Source organism: Girardinichthys multiradiatus, chromosome 7, assembly GCF_021462225.1.
Source record: "Girardinichthys multiradiatus isolate DD_20200921_A chromosome 7, DD_fGirMul_XY1, whole genome shotgun sequence".
Taxonomy (NCBI): domain Eukaryota; kingdom Metazoa; phylum Chordata; class Actinopteri; order Cyprinodontiformes; family Goodeidae; genus Girardinichthys; species Girardinichthys multiradiatus.
The window spans coordinates 30,086,674-30,106,224 of record NC_061800.1 but is presented as its reverse complement, the minus strand read 5'-3'; the positions used below and the strand labels follow the sequence as shown (position 1 = coordinate 30,106,224).

The 19,551-nt window shown below is 38.6% G+C and overlaps 1 protein-coding gene across 7 annotated transcripts in view; it reads left to right on the top strand.

The window, feature by feature from the left end:
- Positions 1-10,778, top strand: part of galnt13 (UDP-N-acetyl-alpha-D-galactosamine:polypeptide N-acetylgalactosaminyltransferase 13) — a 53,632-nt gene extending 42,854 nt beyond the window's left edge. For 4 of the 7 annotated variants that reach the window (XM_047370327.1, XM_047370326.1, XM_047370328.1 and 1 more), the window contains exon 13: positions 6,008-6,143. Coding sequence is in view for 2 of the 7 variants with exons in the window: in XM_047370331.1 (XP_047226287.1) it covers positions 6,008-6,148 (141 nt within the window). In the remaining 5 variants the exon portion in view is untranslated. Of the gene's footprint in view, positions 1-6,007 lie in introns of all 7 variants that reach the window. The other 3 variants (XM_047370331.1, XM_047370330.1, XR_007038973.1) reach the window with 2 other exon arrangements.
- The last annotated feature ends 8,773 nt before the right edge of the window (positions 10,779-19,551 follow it).

The window sequence follows — 19,551 nt, the reverse complement described above, 5'->3', positions numbered from 1 at the left end:
GGTTTGCATTATGTTCAAGTCGCAATTTCTTCTAAGTGGAGATGCACCAATCACAGAATCTGTTTCTTTAAAAGATCAGGGCCCCGGATTCAAAACGCTTCTCAGATTCTCCTCTCAGAGATCTCCTAACTTAGCCTGAAATTCCTGCCAAAGAGTCCTAGCTTCAGAGTTATTCTGCTTGCTGCTGAGAGCGACTCTGAGCGAGGAGATGACAAAATCTCCTATCTTAGTGTGGAGGTGTGGTTGACCCCGTTGCTAGGTGTGATGCTGTCTTCTAAAAGCTGTGATTGGTTGTTACAAGAAACAACCAAAATGAAACAAATGCGCTCCTAGTAATCAGTGGAGAAAAATAACTGATGATATAATTTAGACTGCATGCAGAAATGTGTAAATCATGATGATGACTTTGCAAAATTAAATTAATTGTCACACAGCATTAAAATTGTTAATGGTAGCTGATTTACATGCTTGTCATTATTTTTGATTTACTTATTAGGTTTACTCGCCATGCTGGTTATTTTCATACTGCATCCATTTCATATTGATAAATGTCATATTAAAATTCCGCATTTTAATGTGATCTTCTTGTATAATGAGTTTTAGTTTGGTAAAATGACCAAAACAAAACTGAGAAAAAAGGTGGAGAACAGACTGAACAGAGGAGCAGAACCTGAAGAGAGGAGTGTTGAAAGGTAGATGTGGTCCTGGGATCACGGTGTGAACAAACAGGCATTCCTGAGCAAATCGATGCGTCGTTCCCTCTGCTTTCAGCACCAGCCTGGAATGTGAGCAGCTCTGGTACCTGCTGCGATCAGAAGCCACAGAGGAGATTGCAGCAGACCAGAGACCTTCTCCACAGACGGGGAGCGATGTAGATGACTATTTAGGCTACTGACATCATGATGTACAACACAGCAAATACTTATTCACCTAATTTACTTCTTTCTTCTCTGTATATAATACTTAGATTATTATACTGTTGTCTAGAGTTTGTATATATATATATATTTTTTTAAGTTTCTCAAATATTTTTCCAAATTTATTTAAATAATAGTATTAAAATAATTCTGTACTATATTGTTTGTAATTTTGTTCACCTTTTATCTATGGTTATTTATTATTGTGTCTATTATTTATCCTTCCTAAGATAACTTTACTAGAGGTGCACCTTTAACCTGTCCTGCCACTTAAACTATTTAATTTCCCCCTAGAGAGGTGATGAGGTTAATCTTATCTCTATATTAATAATGGTATGATTGTTATAGAAGTTTATGTTCTCATTTATTTGACTGTTTAGGGGGTGGATCCCTGAAGTCTGGTTTGGGGACCAGAGGATTTCATCTCTTCTTTTTGCAGATGACGTGGTCCTGCTGGCCCCCTCTAGCCAAGACCTACAGCATGCGCTGGGGCGGTTCCCAGCCGAGAGTGAAGCGGCTGGGATGAAGATCAGCTCCTCTAAGTCCGAGGCCATGGTTCTCGACCGGAAAAGGGTGGCTTGTCCTCTTCAGGTTGGAGGGGAGTTTCTACCTCAAGTGGAGGAGTTTAAGTATCTCGGGGTCTTGTTCACGAGTGAGGGAAGAATGGAGCGGGAGATCGACAGACGGATCGATGCAGCTGCCACAGTGATGGGGGCGCTGTGCCGGTCCATTGTGGTGAAGAGAGAGCTGAGCCGAAAAGCAAAGCTCTCGATTTACTGGTCGGTCTACGTTCCTACCCTCACCTATGGCCATGAACTTTGGGTCATGACCAAAAGAACGAGATCACGGATACAAGCGGCTGAAATGAGCTTCCTCCGTAGGGTGGCCGGGCACTCCCTTAGAGATAGGGTGAGGAGCTCGGAGTAGAGCCGCTGCTCCTCCACATCGAGAGGAGCCAGTTGAGGTGGCTCGGGGATCTATATCGGATGCCTCCTGGACGCCTTCCTCGGGAGGTGTTCCAGGCACGTCCCACCGGGAGGAGGCCCAGGGGACGACCCAGGACAAGCTGGAGAGACTATGTCTCTTGGCTGGCCTGGGAACGCCTTGGGCTCCCCCCGGAGGAGCTGGAGGAGGTGTCTGGGGAGAAGGACATCTGGGCGTCTCTGCTGAGTCTGCTGCCCCCGCGACCCGGTCCCCGATAAAGCGGACAAGTACGAGTAATAATCTGTTTTTTTGGGGGGGTTTTCTGTTTCAAATTAAAGTCAACTAGATAAGAATTCAATTATGTGATTTTTCTAATTGTTCTTAATATTTATATTTTTTAACATCTCAAAACATAAAAGTATAATATTTCAGGAAATTTAATTCCTAAATTTTAAACTACAGTTAAAAACAGCAAGTGAGTAAAAACCTCTGATTTATTGTTCTGTCATTCTGTGTTAAACTGATAAAAAATAATTCAGTTTGTCGTAACTTTATTGCTCCTGTTCACCTATCCTCTGCAACAACCACAGTTGAGGCAGAAAAATCCACTCTGCACTCATAAAATCCATTATACTTTCCTACAGATTTTGGAGGGACTTTAAATAAGTTATAGAATAAATATTCTATAGATCATCTGTAATAGATTTATTGCTAAAATCTTTTTTTGTTATTTTTAGTTGAAACACACACAATAAACAGCCCCGGGGAGATTGATGGGTCAGGGTGATAAACATTCTTAGCATAATGGAAGATTGTTAACATAGCCTACATTCAGAGTTTTCCATCAGGCTGCAAATATTTCTAAACAGTGCATGTTGGATGATATCTAGAGGTTCAAATCTAAAAAACTGTAGAAAACCGTTTCCTTCTAGTGCCCTTTTACAACTTGTTTGCTTCATCAAAAATAATTTTGCAGCACCTTGCTGGTTATAAAATGACTCGATATGAGTCACTGCGAGTGATGCAGCGAGGAGTCTGCAGGTGACTGAACATGTTCAGCTTGATCAGCGCCGACTCCTGACCAACCAGCCGTAAACTTAAAAATCGGATCTTTTACCCACCGTTGAACTCACTATACCTAAGCTCTACTGCGTCGCGCTGAAAACAACACTACTTAGTTTAGATCAGGGGTCGCCAACCAGTCTATTGCGATGGACCATGTTGATGTATGTATCAAAGTAGTTTGAAAAGCATTTAAGGCTATTAATATATAATTTTAAACTATCTAACCTAAGTTAGGTCATTGGAAGTTTTTTTCCCATTCAGCCAATCTGCTTACTTTTTATATATGTCATTCTTCTTTTTCCATGTTTAGTGGGTTTTTGATGTCTGAATGTCTCGTGATGTTTGATTGGGTCACTGACATACAAGCAAAGCTACATAGAAAGTTGTTAGGATGAAACTGCGATCTACCCACTGTGTAGCCATGTATTTTGGCAAATGGTATTCAGGGAAGGCTGAAAACCTACCACTTTCATTCAGAATGGGAGCATGATTTAATTTAATTTAATTAATAAGGTATTTATTAACTTTTTTGTTTTCCCTTATATTTCTGAGAAGCTGTCACACTGACTTTGAGGAAGTTTAGTATCGTCTGGGTTTGAAATACCGACAGTTACTTTTTTTTTTTTTTATCGTTATTTGGCATATGATTAAATGTAAAACTTATTTAGCTCTTTTATTTTCAATACAACTACAATTCCAGCTATTTTTGATACATTTTGATACATTCTCTGTGGACTTTGAGATTCGTATGTCATATTTCAGGTCATTCATTGCTCTGGCATAGCAGGCATATACGAGTCTGAATTAAAGTTGCACATGCTTACATGCTGGAAAATAGACACATTTTCAGTTTTAACAGATTTTTTTTCTCCTTAGGATTTTAAACAGTAGATCTAGGCCTTCATTTAAAAGTGATCTCGTCTTGGAATAGGTAGGGGACCACTGGTTTAGACTTTGAAAATGGGTAACAGACTTCTTCACTCAGTAGCAATGTGGTGATTAAAAACCACATTTAAATAAAACTTTCTACAACATGTGAAGACGTGTTTGTCCATTCAGAGAGAGAGAGAGAGAGTAAGACTTTCAGCAGATAACAGGAAGGCTGAACAAATTGCAGTAAATTGCAGTTCCTTTAGTCTTTTATGTTTAAAAAGAAACAAAAGTTGCACAATAGGTTAGACAAGTAGATTAGATTGGTGGATAAGATCAGTCTCACATATAAGTATCAGCCGATGACAATCTCCCAAAATTAACTAAATCTGGGCTGATTGGCCAGCTAAACAATCTGTGCACCCCTAAAGAAAATGTCTTAATTCTCTAAAAATTGCTAATAGAGACTACTGTGCAAAACCCTGATAAGTAATATATGATGGTAAAGACGTTGTTAAATATTAGACCTATGATGATATTCCTGTCTCACACCTCTGTTCAACTGTGTTGTAAAGCAGGATGGCTTGAAAAATATTTCGAATGCTATTCTTATACCTTTTATATTATAGAAAATGCAAAACAAAATGCAAATTACAGCAAATGCAAAAACAAATAAATAAAAATTTGATAACATCTGACATGTCCTAATTAATGAGTGCAATCCTACTCCCTACAAATCTAGTCCTCAACTCATATGCATTTGATTATAGGACAGTTAAGGAAAGAGAGAGGTAAGATTGTGGAAGCATCTTACATCTGAGAGCATGAACACGAATGGTTAATTTAGAACCACAGAGAGGTCTCCTGCTGTTATTAGTGGTGGGGGAGTCATCTCTGCTGCCTTCATGGTAGATCGCTTCTCTCTTGTGCCACACGATGTGGTGCCCGGGTTCATCTCATCATAACAGGTGGGGCTTTTTTTCAGTGTTTTCTGTCGCCTGGCTTCTCCAGCTAACTTGTCAGAGCAGCAGACAGACAGGGACTGACAGGTGAGAGGGGTCAAACAGTAGGAGAGAAACACAGTAAATACAATGATGAAGGAAGGCCCTGTTTTTTTCTGGTGTCTCAGTGAATTCACAGCTGTGACAGCGAGTCAACATGTACGAATCCAAAAGCAACTTAATGGACATCTTTCATTTCCCTAGAGATGTCTTTTGTGAAATACACCTATTAATCAGTCATTGTCAGCTGATCTCAATCTGACAGATCATGAAACGACTTGTGTCAAGACCAATTTATTTTGTAGATGATGCCACGGTTGCCCTATGATGTATGATGTGGCCTTTGTGTTCTCTCTATTTTTTTTGTTTTTTTTTTTTGAGATCGATGTTATCAAAATGTACCGAAATAGCATATTTGTTCTTTTTTGGTACAAGGTCTTGCTTTTAATATGTCTGTGCTTTCCTCTAACATATTTTGAAATGGATATACCAAAATGTATCAACACATATCCAATTAAATTAAAACCCTAGATAGATCAAAACCCTTCACATACAGTGACTTGTAAAGGCATTTATAAATTTTTTTTTTTTTATCACATAACATCCATACATTTCAGTGTGTTAAATTGGGGTTTTATGTAATAGACCAACACAATGTAGTGTATAATTACACAGTGGAAGGAAGGTTGACATGCATTTGCATTTAGTCCTGTTTACTCTGATACTCCTAAATTAATGGAAAGAGTGAGGAACTGCAAACTTACCATCGAAGTGACAATCTGTGGCAAGATTTTAAAATTGATATTCACACTCTCCATCTAATCTGACTGAGTTTGAGTTGTTTTGCAAAGAAGAATATTTAAAAAAATGTTTGTCTCTTGTTGCATTTTTCAATCCAAGTAAAATACATTAAAAGTTGTGTTTTTGTAATGTGACAAAATATGAAAAAGTTCAAAGGATATGGATATTTTTGCAAGAACCTGTATGGGTGTGTTTTTGGTTTGCTGCTTTTCCCACAGAAAACTTTCCTGTTAAATGGAAATGGCCGTTGACGCCAAATACAGGAGCCTTAGTTTTTATAACCAAAATGACTTTCTAAAACATTCCTCTCACCTGTTTCCATCTAAAGCCTCTGATATGGTTCTGTGTTAACATTTCATAAAATACAGTTAGAAAGAAAGTGTCCAGTCACACTGGTAATCACCTGTGTTTCCACTCTTCTCTCCTCAGCAACTCACGCTACTCCACGTGAATAGTAACCAATGCTTGGACATGCCGTCTGAGGAGGACAAGATGGTCCCCACCCTGAGAGACTGCAGCGGCAGCCGCTCCCAGCAGTGGCTGCTCCGTAACATGACCCTGAGCATCTGATCCATCACTTCATCATTCCCCCCTCCTCCTCCTCCTCCTAACCTATCCTGCCATACACACCTTCACCAGGTGGCTCTTAACACACAACGTATGCTTCCTCCTGTAGCTGCGTGGCCACCAGTCACAGAAATGCTGGGACGCAGCAGAGGCTTAACCTCATCTGTGGAGTCGTATCCTGTTACGGCTTGCCTCAGGTTTAAGTGAGGCAGCACCTGCCTTTCCGATCACGTGGTGAGGTGTTGCTTTAGGCCGTTTCCAGGCTGGAAGAACGACCCGTGGGGTCGAAGCATGAAGAACATGGAAAGATTTGCTTGTAGATGCTGCTCTGCTGGAGGTTGAATGAGTAAACAGCATAGCTGGTAAAATATTAAAATCTCCAAATATGGTTTGCAATGTTATTTGGTGCATAGGCTGTTGGTAAAATCTTATCAACACAGCTGGTTTGCTGCTCATCTTTTTTAACATCACTGTCTGCTTTGCTCAGATAAAAAAAGGTTTAACCTAGGATTGCTAGGATGGTTTCAGTTCAGAAAATATGGTGACAGCGCATGCGGTGGTATTTTATTTTTTGTTTACTTTGGTTTTAAAATAAAACTGGAGCTATTTGTTGCATTGATTATCTTTTTCAAAAACAAAGGGCCATATATTCTGGGAGCTGCAGGTGTTTCCCATCACAGCAGTAGCTGTTGTCAGAGGGTCAACATCAACACTGTGGGAGGCATGCTGTCAAACCTCTACCCTCTCTGACACTGACACAAATCTGTGGCATATTTTTTCTTCCTCTTGCATTTGACAGGACTCTACTGTAAATGTGCTCATTTTAGAAGGGGTAGCATGCAGAGATGATTAGTTTCCTGTCAGAAACTGGAAACCTATGATCAGATGTTGACCCATGAAATTGTAGCCATAAAACACGCAAATCTAGGAAAGGTGGTTCATAAAAAACTCTTGTTAAATCATTAAATAAATGTGATTAACCACTTTTTTTTTTGGTTCACATTCGCTAACAACACTCAGGCCTGATATCTGTCAGACTTCTATGAATCACTTTAAAATAACTTTTCTTAACATGAAGTAGGCTAAAAGGTCTGAAAAAGCAACACATCATGCTCCTTTCTAAAGAATTCAAAGAACAAATGAGAAACAGTCATCAGTATAGAAAGGGTTATAAAGCCACTTCTACAGCTTTGGGAGTCCAGAGAACGACAGTGAGAACCATTATTCACAAACAGAGAAAATCATGTAACAATGCTGAACTTTTCCAGAAGAGGCCAGCCTACCAAAATTACTCCAAAAGTGCCTGAACAACATCTTGGAGGTTGCAAATGAATCCAGATCATTTAAAGCACTGCAAACCTCACTTGCATCAGTAAAGGTTGACCAATTGGACCACAAAATTCTATTTCGTATTTATCAAAAAACATCCTGATGAACCCCAAGACCTTTGTGAAAATATTCTGCAGGATGTTTAGACAACAGTTAAACTTTCTGGAAGGTGTACAACACAATTCCCACTCATCTAAGCTACAAAGGGCATCCATAAGGCAAAATGTATGAGGTGATTTAGTCTGCGATGAGGAAAAACTCTGGAGAAGTGTTGTCTGAGAGCTGTAGCTTGGAGACCTAACAGACCATTTCTCTATACTGAGGTTTACAAGCTCTAAGTTGAGAGCACACTTTGTATTTTTTTCTCGGCGCATCTCTACGGTTCACCTTTTACTGTCAGAAATCTCACCCACTTTTTACATAGAGGGATCTTTGAGAAAATGTTCTCAGTCTATTCTTTTTTTGTGTTGCCAATAAGTGACCACACGTCCATTTGACATATTCCCTTTAGCAAGATCTTTTTCTGTTTACTGTAGGCAGTGAAAGTCTTCTGTTACATATGGTACATTATCATCCATATATTGTTATACATTTCTAGTTTAGAAAACAGTGTCTTCAAATACTTCTTTTTTTTGTCCAAAAATGCGTTTCAATTTATCTGCTTTGAAAAACAATACAACACTAACGGGGATTTAGTGTTTTATACTTAAAATTATTTTATGGTTTTCTGGCTCTAAAATATATTTGCCCTTTAACATCCTCAGTCTAAACCAGACCCTGTTAATTTTACCATAACTCTAACTAATGTCAGATGTATTTCCTAAATGAACTACAAATCAGGCCCCACGACCCACATTAATATTAATGAGTTTTACCCGGCCCTCCAGTAAAGAAAATCTATCTGCTTCAAAGAAAATGAAAACATAGTTTTAACTTTTGCATAATTCTGCTCTAATGAAAACAAAATTACTCGTACTATGTTTCATTCCTGTGGACACGTTTCCTCAATGCCATATCGTGGAAGGTCAAAAATGATACAAACAGGTTCCTGTGTTGTTCTCTTTGTCTCAAAAACAAAACAAAGAGAAGGTACGAATTTAGTTCTCAAAAATATCTGGGGTAGCATATCTGTAAAATGCCAGTTCTGATTTCTTAGTTTGTTTTTGTAATTACGAAAGGTGTCAAGAGTTGTTTGGATAACAAAACGCCCATATTGTTTCATAGCATTGTATTAGAAATTGTTTTAGTACATTGTTTTAAGCACCAGAAGAGAGTGGAGTGGGAACATATAGCTTTTTCCTAAACCAGGAATGTTGAATGGAATGTTTTTACAAGGTTTCACTTCTTCTCAGAAGAAATTAAATTGTGCTGGACCGGTATTGTAACGTGTGCCTTTAGACACGTTGTTTAAACATGTTTCTGTTTTCAAGTTTTAATTTTTGATTAAATCTGAAGCATATGCATACAAATAACAGCCACATCTTTATCCCGTTTATTCTTAACCGTTGAACGAGGGTCAGCTACGGTGTCATAATTCATCTGTTACCGACAGAAATGTGAGAGGGACTTTTGGTTGCATTGCTATGCTGGAATCAGGAAACGGATGTTGTGAACAAAGGCTGTGAACATGTTTGTATCACTGTTGATGTTGTAAATAAAGAACCAGTTATTTTTTTATGATCTTGTAAATTTAAACACCCATCAGTTGTAAAGGTGATTGAAAGATAAAATGTACTAAACGATTGTTTCTGGAATATTGGTCTTGTAATTGGGCTGCGTTTTTTGATACAGTGCCTTGCAAAAGTATTTACACCCTTTAAACGTTTTGGGGTATTTTTTTTGTGATAGACCAAGACAGAGAAACACATGATCGTGACATAGAAGGAAAATAATACGTTTTTGACAAAGACAGTTTGACCCCCTTTGCTGTTCCACCCTTGAGTGGAATCGAATGTAACCAAGTGCCATAACAAGTTGCCCAAATAGTAAATTTGAGTTCATCTGTGCGTGACTTAAACACGGTATAAGTAGTTTTCTAAAGGCCTCGGAGACTAGTAAGAGAACATGAGAGAACAAACAATTGTGTTGTGGAGAAGCTTAAAGCAAACTCTAGTGTAAAACTCACATTGCAAATTAGCCTGAACACACCATTCACACAGTGATACATGGTGGTGGCAGCATCCTGCTGTGGGGATGTTTTTTCTTAAGCAGGGACACAAGCTGGTCAGAGATGATGGGAAGATAGATGGAACTAAATAGAGTACAATGCTGGAACTCAACCTGTTAGTGGTTGCAAACGAGTTGAGAATTGGGTGTAGGTTCACCCTCAAGCAGGACGGCAACCCTAAATCTACACACAAAGCTACTATTGAAGAGTTTAGATTATTGGAGCCCAACTCCAGTCCTCCAGAGCCAATGTCCTGCATGTTTCAATTGTGTTACTGCTCCAGCAAAGTGGAATTAATGTGCGACTTTCCTCTGTCCCTCATTGCAAAAAGACCTGGAAAATGGGTGTATTTGACCCAGCTCTGTTGAACCACAGGAGGATCTAAAACATCCAGGACACGGGCTCTTGAGAACTGGCTTTTCACACCGGTACTCTAGATCAAAGCATATGTGTCAGGATGGCCTAGTCAAAGTCCGTACCTAAATTTAATTGAGAGCCTGTAGTAAGATAATCAATGTTCACAAATGCTTGAAATTAATGTTGACTGGGTTTGAGCTATTTGGCAAAGAACAGGCAAAAAATATTGGGTGGCATAAGCCAAAGGACTTGCAGCTTTATTGACTCCTGGGAGAGGGAAATACAAATGCAGATCGCTTTTTTCCTTCTGTGTTTCACTGTCATAGAACTACATCCTGTCCAGGGTATACCTTGCCTTTAGCCCAATGATCGCTTGAGATAGAAAACCAGCTCTCCCACAACCCTGCAAGGATAAGCGGGGTGGAGACAATCGATGGTTGGATGTAGCATGAGAACGTGGGAAAAAAATTCTTATCAGTACTTTTGCAAGACACTGTAATTACCCCCCCAAAACAAATCAGACCACCTTAGGGACCTCAGGTAAAAGTACAGGAGAAATTAACCATTAAAGCCACTTGAATTGTTGCATAGTGCTTACCTGGGACTCAGAGTACGTTTTAATGACCTCTTTGATATCACACACAACCTAATCGGCTGTCATTCCGTTAAAGTGCACAAAGTAAAAATAGAAATGTAATGTTTCATTGTGCAGGCTGCAAAGTGATGTTACCTGTTTGTATGTTTTGCCTTTTTTTTGTTAAAAACAAAAATCTGAATACATTTTCCTTGAATTCTCCGAGTTTACAATGAGCTTTTAAGACCCCTGCACATCTCATTACCCGCCTTCATGTGGCGCCTTTGGCAAATTGTGGACTGTATTTTACAATGGAAGAAAGAATGAGTTTCCGACGGATGTTACATTCTCCTTTTGTCCATTTTGTATAAGGAGCCTGTGATTGTCAGCAGATGAAGGAACTCCTGACTAATTTTTCTGTGTACATTTTAGCTAAGAAGGCTTGACCTTTCAGAGGACTCTGCTTTGTTAAACCCTGAAAGGGGGAAAATTACTCTCCCTGAACGGGACTGAGAAAAGAGGCAGAGTGAGCACTGTAGAGTATGAATATATGAATATTACAGAGCTCATCATTATTTTAAAGAGTCTGTACTATTCTTTTTTCCACCTTTACACTGATTGTGCTGTAAAGCCTTTTGTGCATGGAATAGGTCAGCACATTTACACCACAGAAGTTCACACAAAAAGAAATTTGGACTGTTTGATCACAATGCTGTTGAACTGCCCAAAACATAGTCTGTAGTCAGCTGCTTCATGCTCTACATACCTCTGCCAATAGGAAACCGATGTATTACATTTCTGCCTAGTAATTACTCCAAGTGAACTCCAAATGCAATTCTTGGACAGAACAGTCATGTTTTGGTCACAAGTGGCACAAGCTAGTTGTTTTTGTTTGTGACTCTCAAAAGTGTACATTCACCCCTGAAACAAACAGGTTTTTGTTATTCATAAAAAAGAGACTTTGATCAATAATTTCTGAACTTTATCCTTATATAATGTAAATTGTATCCTGTCCCATTCAACTGAAAACAGTCTTCCTGAGTTTACACCTGCCATCAATTCTAGGGACTCTGATCAATGTGAAATGCAGTTCATCTGTCCCTGTAGGATTTCCATGACTTATTTGCATCCTTTAGCTAAAGGTGTAATTTACAGAGAGATAACCAAGGATCAAAAGGATCGTATTGAACGAAGCTACACGTCAGGAGAAGGGTACTTGACTTTCTCTCAACGTAGATTAATAGTTCTAAATACTGGGCCAAGAGTCTCCCTCTCAAACAAACTCCTTTGAAGACAGAAATGTGCATGTTTTTGGCAAGAGAGGAGACAAATTGAGAGAGGAGTGAAAGAAGTAACATTAAACATAGTGTAACAGAAGATGTGGCCTTAGCTTTCATCTTTCTAACACCAACAGCAGCCTTGACCCTCCTCCCCAGGTCATTTTAATACCATTCACACCTTGAGACCTTTACTACAATCCAACATGTTGGCATTGTAAAAAAAGATTACATAAGTGACAATAGCCCAAACATTGACCCAAATGGACTGGATGGTTAAGTCACTGACTCATAGGACATTGACGGCCCAATTAATGACCATAACGGCTCTTTTGGTGCAATTATTCTGACTACAACCTGATAAATCTTATACTTCTAACCTATATTTTCAGAACTGAAGAAGCCTTTTGGATGAGAGGTAAAAGGAGAAGTCCAGTGGGCTTTTGTTTAAGCACCTGGAATGTTTTGTGTTAAATCATTTTGTTGTATATTGTATATTTAGTGTGGTTCTCCTACAGGAAGATGAACCTCTTCCCCAGTCTCAAGTCTCTTGCGTTGGTTTTCTTCAAGAATTTCCCTGTAGACTCAGCATAAAACTCCCACCCAAATTGTTTCTGGTGGAGACCGTTTGTTCTGAGTTATCTGTGGTTTTGTGCCACTCAGCATTTTCATATAGGCTACCAAGTTAAGTTCCATTTTCAACTCATCTGACCAGAGCACATGTTCACTATATGGTTCACTTCCTTTGAGGCTTGTGGCAAACTGGAAATGAGACTACAGTTTCTGTTCAGAGAGAACTCCAAAGGGAAATGAAATACTTTTTGTGAATCATTCACACCTTTAATCATTCCCCTTTCTTCAAGTTCAATAATATTCAGTGAATCTTTCTGAGGTAGTCTCAGTAAAGCCATTAACAGCTTCTGAAGAGTTGACAACACATCAGTGCCTCGCCACTTTCTCAGCAGGGACCCTTTGGGGTCTGACTGAGGTTTCAGGCACTCTCGCACCTGTTGGAGACCAAACACAGGCTCGTTAACCAGTCCTGTGAGGATAAGATACGGTGATTTTGTGGCCAGGCCAGAGGAGTGCATTAAGGGGTGCGATGGCTTTGAATACCAGTCCTAATGGAAGCCTTATCAGTGGCTGTCTGAGGCACACTTTGGCTCTTGAAGGTAGAACATGCTCAGGGACACATAATTCTCAGTTATTTAAAGCATGGGCTTATTGAAGTTCAGGAAATAGAAAACGTGAATGTGTCTAGAAGTCCTATTTAGCTTTTTTGTTTTTTTCAAAATCTCATTTTGCACAGGTAAGACACTAGGTTATCTTTATTCTATTCTCTCCAATGTTTATTGGCAATGAGAAACCAGGACTTAAGTCTAATTTCCATTAAATGCTGATACAGCATGTAAATGCTCCTTTCCTGTTGGTCATTTTTCATGCTACTAAAGATACAAATCAATGCATAGAGGAGAAAAAAAACAATTTGACCTTTCTCTATGTTGCATTAGGTCACAGCAACATGATGCCAAAGAGTAAGTTTGTCAAAGCAAACATCATTTTATGTAAGATTGTGGAACACTTTTGTGACAGAAAGTATGAACATAACTGTGACTCTAACAAATAAGATGTCAAAGATTCTACATTTTTTTGCCAGAAGAGCCATTTTTGTTACAAAGCAGACCTCAGGATTGACTGAATGGGTCAGAGGTCAGGAACATGACGAGTTACAGTCAGTACATGTGGCTATGTGGCAGTGACAAGAAGACAATGCCTCAGGATTTGTACTTTGTAACTGTCCATGGTGTCAATCATTAAATAGTTATTTTATTTGAAAAGCAAATGACACTGATCTGAGATCAAGAATAAAAAGGGAAACACAATTTTATTATTTTAAAATGAAGGCAAAATGGGTTTACATTTGGAACTGCTTTTAGCATAAATGCTAAACATTACCACAGATAACAATGTTAAAACAACAATCACTGTGTGTATTTATAATGGTAACATGGATCCATATCTTAACCCTGAGATTTCCAAAGATTTGCCAACATTTCCAAATTAAGCATGTTCAATGGTCTGAAAGCTCAAAGGGATAAAACAAAAGATGTTCTCTGTAATCTGTTCAGCCTTCCTGTTTTCTGCTGAAAGTCTCACTAACTTGCAGCCCAAAAAAGCCAGAAATGTCTTGAAAAGTCAGAGAAAATAGTTTCTTTTTAAATTTCTCCTTACATCTCTGTCCTACCTCTGACTTCATTTTTTTAAATCTTACTGAATATCTTACTGAATATCTCAAAGTTTGAGTCTTGTTCCCTAAATAACGACGTCCTCACAGAGTTAGTGTTGTTACCGCAGTCTGGTAGGCTTTGGTGTGGTCCGTTTACAGATGGGAATAAAAAAAAATTGGATCAACTTGTGGGCAACATTTTCACGGTGAACCATTCTTGTTTTTTTTTTTTTAAACCAATCACAGGGTTTCAATCGAGACAATATCTTTAGAGAAATGTGAACCACTTTGTTTTGATTTTTACGTTCTGACATGGTGCTCCATCATGCAGGAAACCACCAAACTGTACCTAAATTGCTAAATGAAGTTGCGTTTTGGAGGACGTTTTAAAGTTGCTCTTCATTCCCGCTATCAGTGGTAGACAGAGCACCCTGACTAGTCTGGAGCTATGCAGTGCCACACAAAACAAAGTGTGATGCATCTGGACACCCTTCTTTTGCAGAGCCAGGATGAACATTTCTCTTAGCATTTTGAAATACATTCTGTTAATTGGAGTGCACAATCCAGCCTTCACTCCTTATCTGCATCAGTGGGCCTTGTCAGCCCATGACCCTGTCATCAATTTAACACTGTCCCTTTTTAGGACCCCGTTTGATAGATGCAGACAGGGAACACTTTACAAGAGCTGCAATGATGAAGATGCTCTGACCCAGTCACCTAGCAGTCACAATTTTCCCCCTGTGAAACCCGCTCGGATCCTTCCACTTCCTCCTTTGTCTGATTTCTGGTGTAACCCACCTAACAGATGCCAGTATGAAGAGAGATGTGTTATTCATTTTACCTGTCAGTGGTCATAATATTATGACTGATCAGGAAATGATCAACTAACTTTGATTGTACTTTATTATATTTAGATTAAACTGGACTGTAAATAACTGGATCTGAAAAGAACTACATGATGCGATGATACTGAATTGAGATGGACTGATTTTAACTGAATATGAACAGAACTGGATTCCATGTAACTGGGCATAGACTGAACCTGTATGTCTTATAAAGTGCATTAAGATGGCATTTGTTGTGAAAATGCGCAACATGAATAAATTGAAATAAAAAAGAAAATACATACAATCAAGAAACTGAACAAACAAACCATGTAAATAATTATTGGCTTATACTTTAATTTGCCCTTTTTTTGCATCTAATAATTCCAAGATTTCAGCAGTACCTCAGGCCTTTTACCTTTCGGTCCTTTGTCTCTGTTCTGGTTGCATCAGACCATCCAGCCTATAATCTCTCATTCTCTTCATGCCTTGCTCTCGATTACAACATTGCATGTTTTTTTTTTTACCCATTTGTCCAAGTGTCTCTGGCTTGCTTGATTATTTGACTGTCTGCCCTGTCTCTCCCTGCTCCATATATATTTATTCGAGAAGAGAGTGAGGGGATAATAAAACCTTTGGCTGCGTGTTTTCTGTTCTGTTCAAGACCATAAGAGAAATCCTGCACTTAATTGTTGAAGGGATCTGAGGTGCCAAAGCACCTGCATTGAAAAGCAGCTTTAATTAGACATGGTATTAGGACAGTATCTCCAATGTGGTCAGATTCACAGCCACTGGAGGCACACAAACACCCCCACACACAGACAAAAATGCACAACACCTGTCTGTTTACGTACAGAGACAGCCCCGGGATTTAACTGAGATATATCTGATGTATGCTCTCAGTCTCTTGGGTATTTTTTCTTTTCATTGATTTTCAGGGAGGAAGTGGCTCTAAGTAGCATCTCCTGTGTGATAATCTTCTTTTTGCAACAAAAGCAGTGATTAGAAGGAGGTGTCCCGCTGCTTTGAGCAGTATTTGTGCACTAATCAATCATCAATCTCCAGAAGCTGCTGTACAAAACAATCCAGGTCAGTTGATATTTTGTGACCTGTTGCGGTCTCTAATGGGATCTTTCTTTAGCTAGGAAAGAAAAAAAAATCAAACATACTACAACAACAATACTCCAAATTAACGACTGAGTGTAAATGTATTGTTCTAATTATATACCTACCTGCTATATGTCTCTAAAAGGCATCATTGTCATAGTTTTCCATCATAATTAGCTGTAATTTTAGTTGATTACCACAAGACGTTGACAATTTCATTCATCACTTGAAAGCTGCGTATTTTGTCCCAGTTTAAATCTGCTCTGCCTCATCCTCCATATGCTTCCTTTTCACATCACAAAGTAGAGCCCGTTGGTTTTCCGTTGTCCACTGAACATTTTTCAGATCATGTTTAAATTTAATCTTTCCAGGGCAAAAAAAGGAAACCCACACTACGTGTTTTCAATGTGAAGAGAATTGTTTGGACAAATACAAAAATCAATATCCCAGCTGTAAAATGAGATTCCACAGAATTTTTAGAGGGGAGAACACAAACTTGTAAGGGGGTCATTCAAAAGCAAATCAATTGAAGCCGAGATCAAAGCCGAGGCATTTTTCTCCCTGCTCTGTCCCTGATTGTGAAGATTATGGAGGAAGATGAGAAATTAGATCGGATTGTCTGATCTTTGGGGAGAAAGACCTCAAGTGCTGTTTTAGTTGATTTGGAGAAGGGGTCAAAAGCATCTAGTGTCCTACATTGGTCTGATTGGATTAAAAAATCAATCCCATCTCCACCCGCCCAACAAGTTTTTATCCAGGCTATTTTTAAGAAATGGGTTACAGAAGATCATCAAAGTGCCTCTGATCAGTCGACACACATTTTATTTAGAGTAATGCAGGAAATGGCATCGGTCTGCACTTCACTAGAAGGTAAGATTTGCTGTAGAACAAAAAAACATTTTTGATGTGGGCTTGTAATGTTTCCTGCACATAACCCTGAACACTACCCACATGGTGAAACAAGATGGTAGGAGCATCATGCTGTGGGGATGCTTTTCATTGAAGAAAACGATGTTCACCTTCCAGCAGAATGTTGATCCTAAATATACAGCCAAAGCTACGCTAGAATAGTTCTGGTGAAAGCATGTCCTTGTTTTAGAATGGCCCAGTCAAAGTCCAGACCGAAATCCAACTGGAAATCTTGTAGACTGGTGTTCATAGACATTCTCCATCCAGTCTGACTGAACATAAGATTTTACCCTGGTGGATTGTAAGAAATTGGTTACAGAAAATCAACAAATTGCAGAAAATGATGAAATGATGCAGGAAATGGTATTTGCACTGCACTAGATAGTCAGAAGAGTTGTTATAAAAGAATCATAAAAGCCTTTTTCTTAAGGTGTCTGTTCTGAAAAATGTTCTGCACTATAAAATCCTCCCATTATTAGATGAGAACTAATCTGCATATATTCAAATTTGGTGCACAGTGTTTTACCTCAGCTGCCTTTCGGTGTGTGACAAGAACAAGCCCAGACCTTAACCTCTCTCTTGTATTGGGCTGTCACTGACAAACCCTGTGTACCCTGCAGGATTAAAGGAGTGCTGCTGTGGGATAGCAAACATCTGAATGATGATTCAAACAAAGCTTCCCATTGAACATATCTTGGATTGTGCACCAAATAGTGTTTCTTTTACCAATGTCTCTGTGACTATAAGTGATACTAAACTAAACATGAAAGACCTTAAATGTAATCCAACAGATGCAACATTGGTCAAGCTCTGCATTCATGTCTGCCTGTTTGGACATAATTGTGAGGGTCTGAAACTCCTCGAACTGCTGTTTTTGATCATCTCCATTGTATGTTAAAAATGTCTAAATAATAAAACAGAGAGCTTTTTAAAACATGTATAGCATGTACTGTATACCTAGAAAATATGTAAAAATTGAGAAAATGGTTTAGCCCAGGTATGTTCAAAAGTCCAAATCTGATTTCTAGATAAGGCCGAAGGTCTGGAGCAACTAGTGATGAGTAAGTCCCTTTTCTTAAAACTTATAAGAGAAAGAACTTGCAATTTTTGCCTGTAATTGTTTGTTTTTGACAATAAAGCATATTGAGCATTGTTTTCTGTATAAGAAAAATTGAAGTTAAACTTGGTTAACCTAATTACTTTACATGCTTAATCAAATAAAGTCCCTTTCTTTCTCCCCAAGAATACAGAAAGTTAACAAACCAAACTTAAAGTGCAAAAAGACACCATAAAACAAAAACAAAAAAACTAAAGTAAAACTCACCCAGAGACTGTTACAACCCTAATTCCAATGAAGTTGTTACGTTGTGTAAAACATAAATAAAAACCGAACACAATGATTTGAAAATCCTGTTGACTACAATTGACTACACAACAAAGACAATATGCTTAATGTTGAAACTGATAAACTTTGTTTTTGTTGGAAACATTCACTCATTTTGAATTTGATGCTTTCAACATGTTCCAGAAAAACTGGGACAAGGCCAAAATAAAACTAGGAAAGTTGAGGAATGCTCCAAAAACACCTGCTGGGAGTCTTCCACAGGCGAACAGGTAAATTGGAAGCAGGTGAGTGTCATGATTGACTGTAAGAAGAACATCCCCCAAAGGCTCAGTCATTCACAACCAAGGATGGGTCGAGGTTCATCGCTGTGTGACCCAAGAATCCAACAGTTTACGAACAACATTTCTCAACGTACATTTCCAAGGAATTCAGGGATTTCATCATCTACAGTCCATAATAAAATTAAAAGATTCAGAGAATCTGGAGAAATCTGCATGTAAGCGGCAAGGCCAAAAATCAACATTGTCCAACTGTAACAGATTTAGACCTTTGACCTTTGATCTCTCAAGAGGCACTGCATTAAAAACCAACATCATTCTGTAACAGATATTACCGCATGGACTCAGGAACATGTGAGAAAACCATTGTCAGTCAACACAGTTTGACGCTACATCTATTAAGTTCAAGTTAAAACTCTTCCATGCAAAACGAAAGCTATATATCAACAACACCCAGAAACGCCACAAGCTTTTCTCGGTCCGAGCTCATCTCAGATGAAAATAGAAAAGTGTGCTGTGGTCTGACGAGTCCACATTTCAAACTGTTTTTGGTAATTTGTGGAAGTATTTTTTTATTTTACACATTTTATGTAAAAGCTAAGAAACTTACCTGGTTGTCAAATAAAAGCTCCTTAGACATGACGTTAAAATTCAGACATTTTATCAGCATTACAGGCGCTGCAGTATTTTTGGTACCTAATGTACTCCCCAATCATGATGCATTTGTAGTTTTAGACAGTGGCTAGTATTTTTACAAAGTCTTTAGTAAATGCACATCTCACTTTGCTGAGTATCTTTGCTCCCAGAGATGTTTCTGAGCTGCTAGGCTCACATTAGCTTGTTTGCTCTCTGTTTTTTTATTGGAACTCATTGATAACTCATGTTTCCTTTGCAGTTAATCATGCAAACAAAAGAGTTGTTTGCATGCTTCGTAAAGTAACTTTTATTTTAAACATTATAATTATTAATGACTAGTTCTCAGGTCTCTCCCACACAACTGTCAGATGAGAGT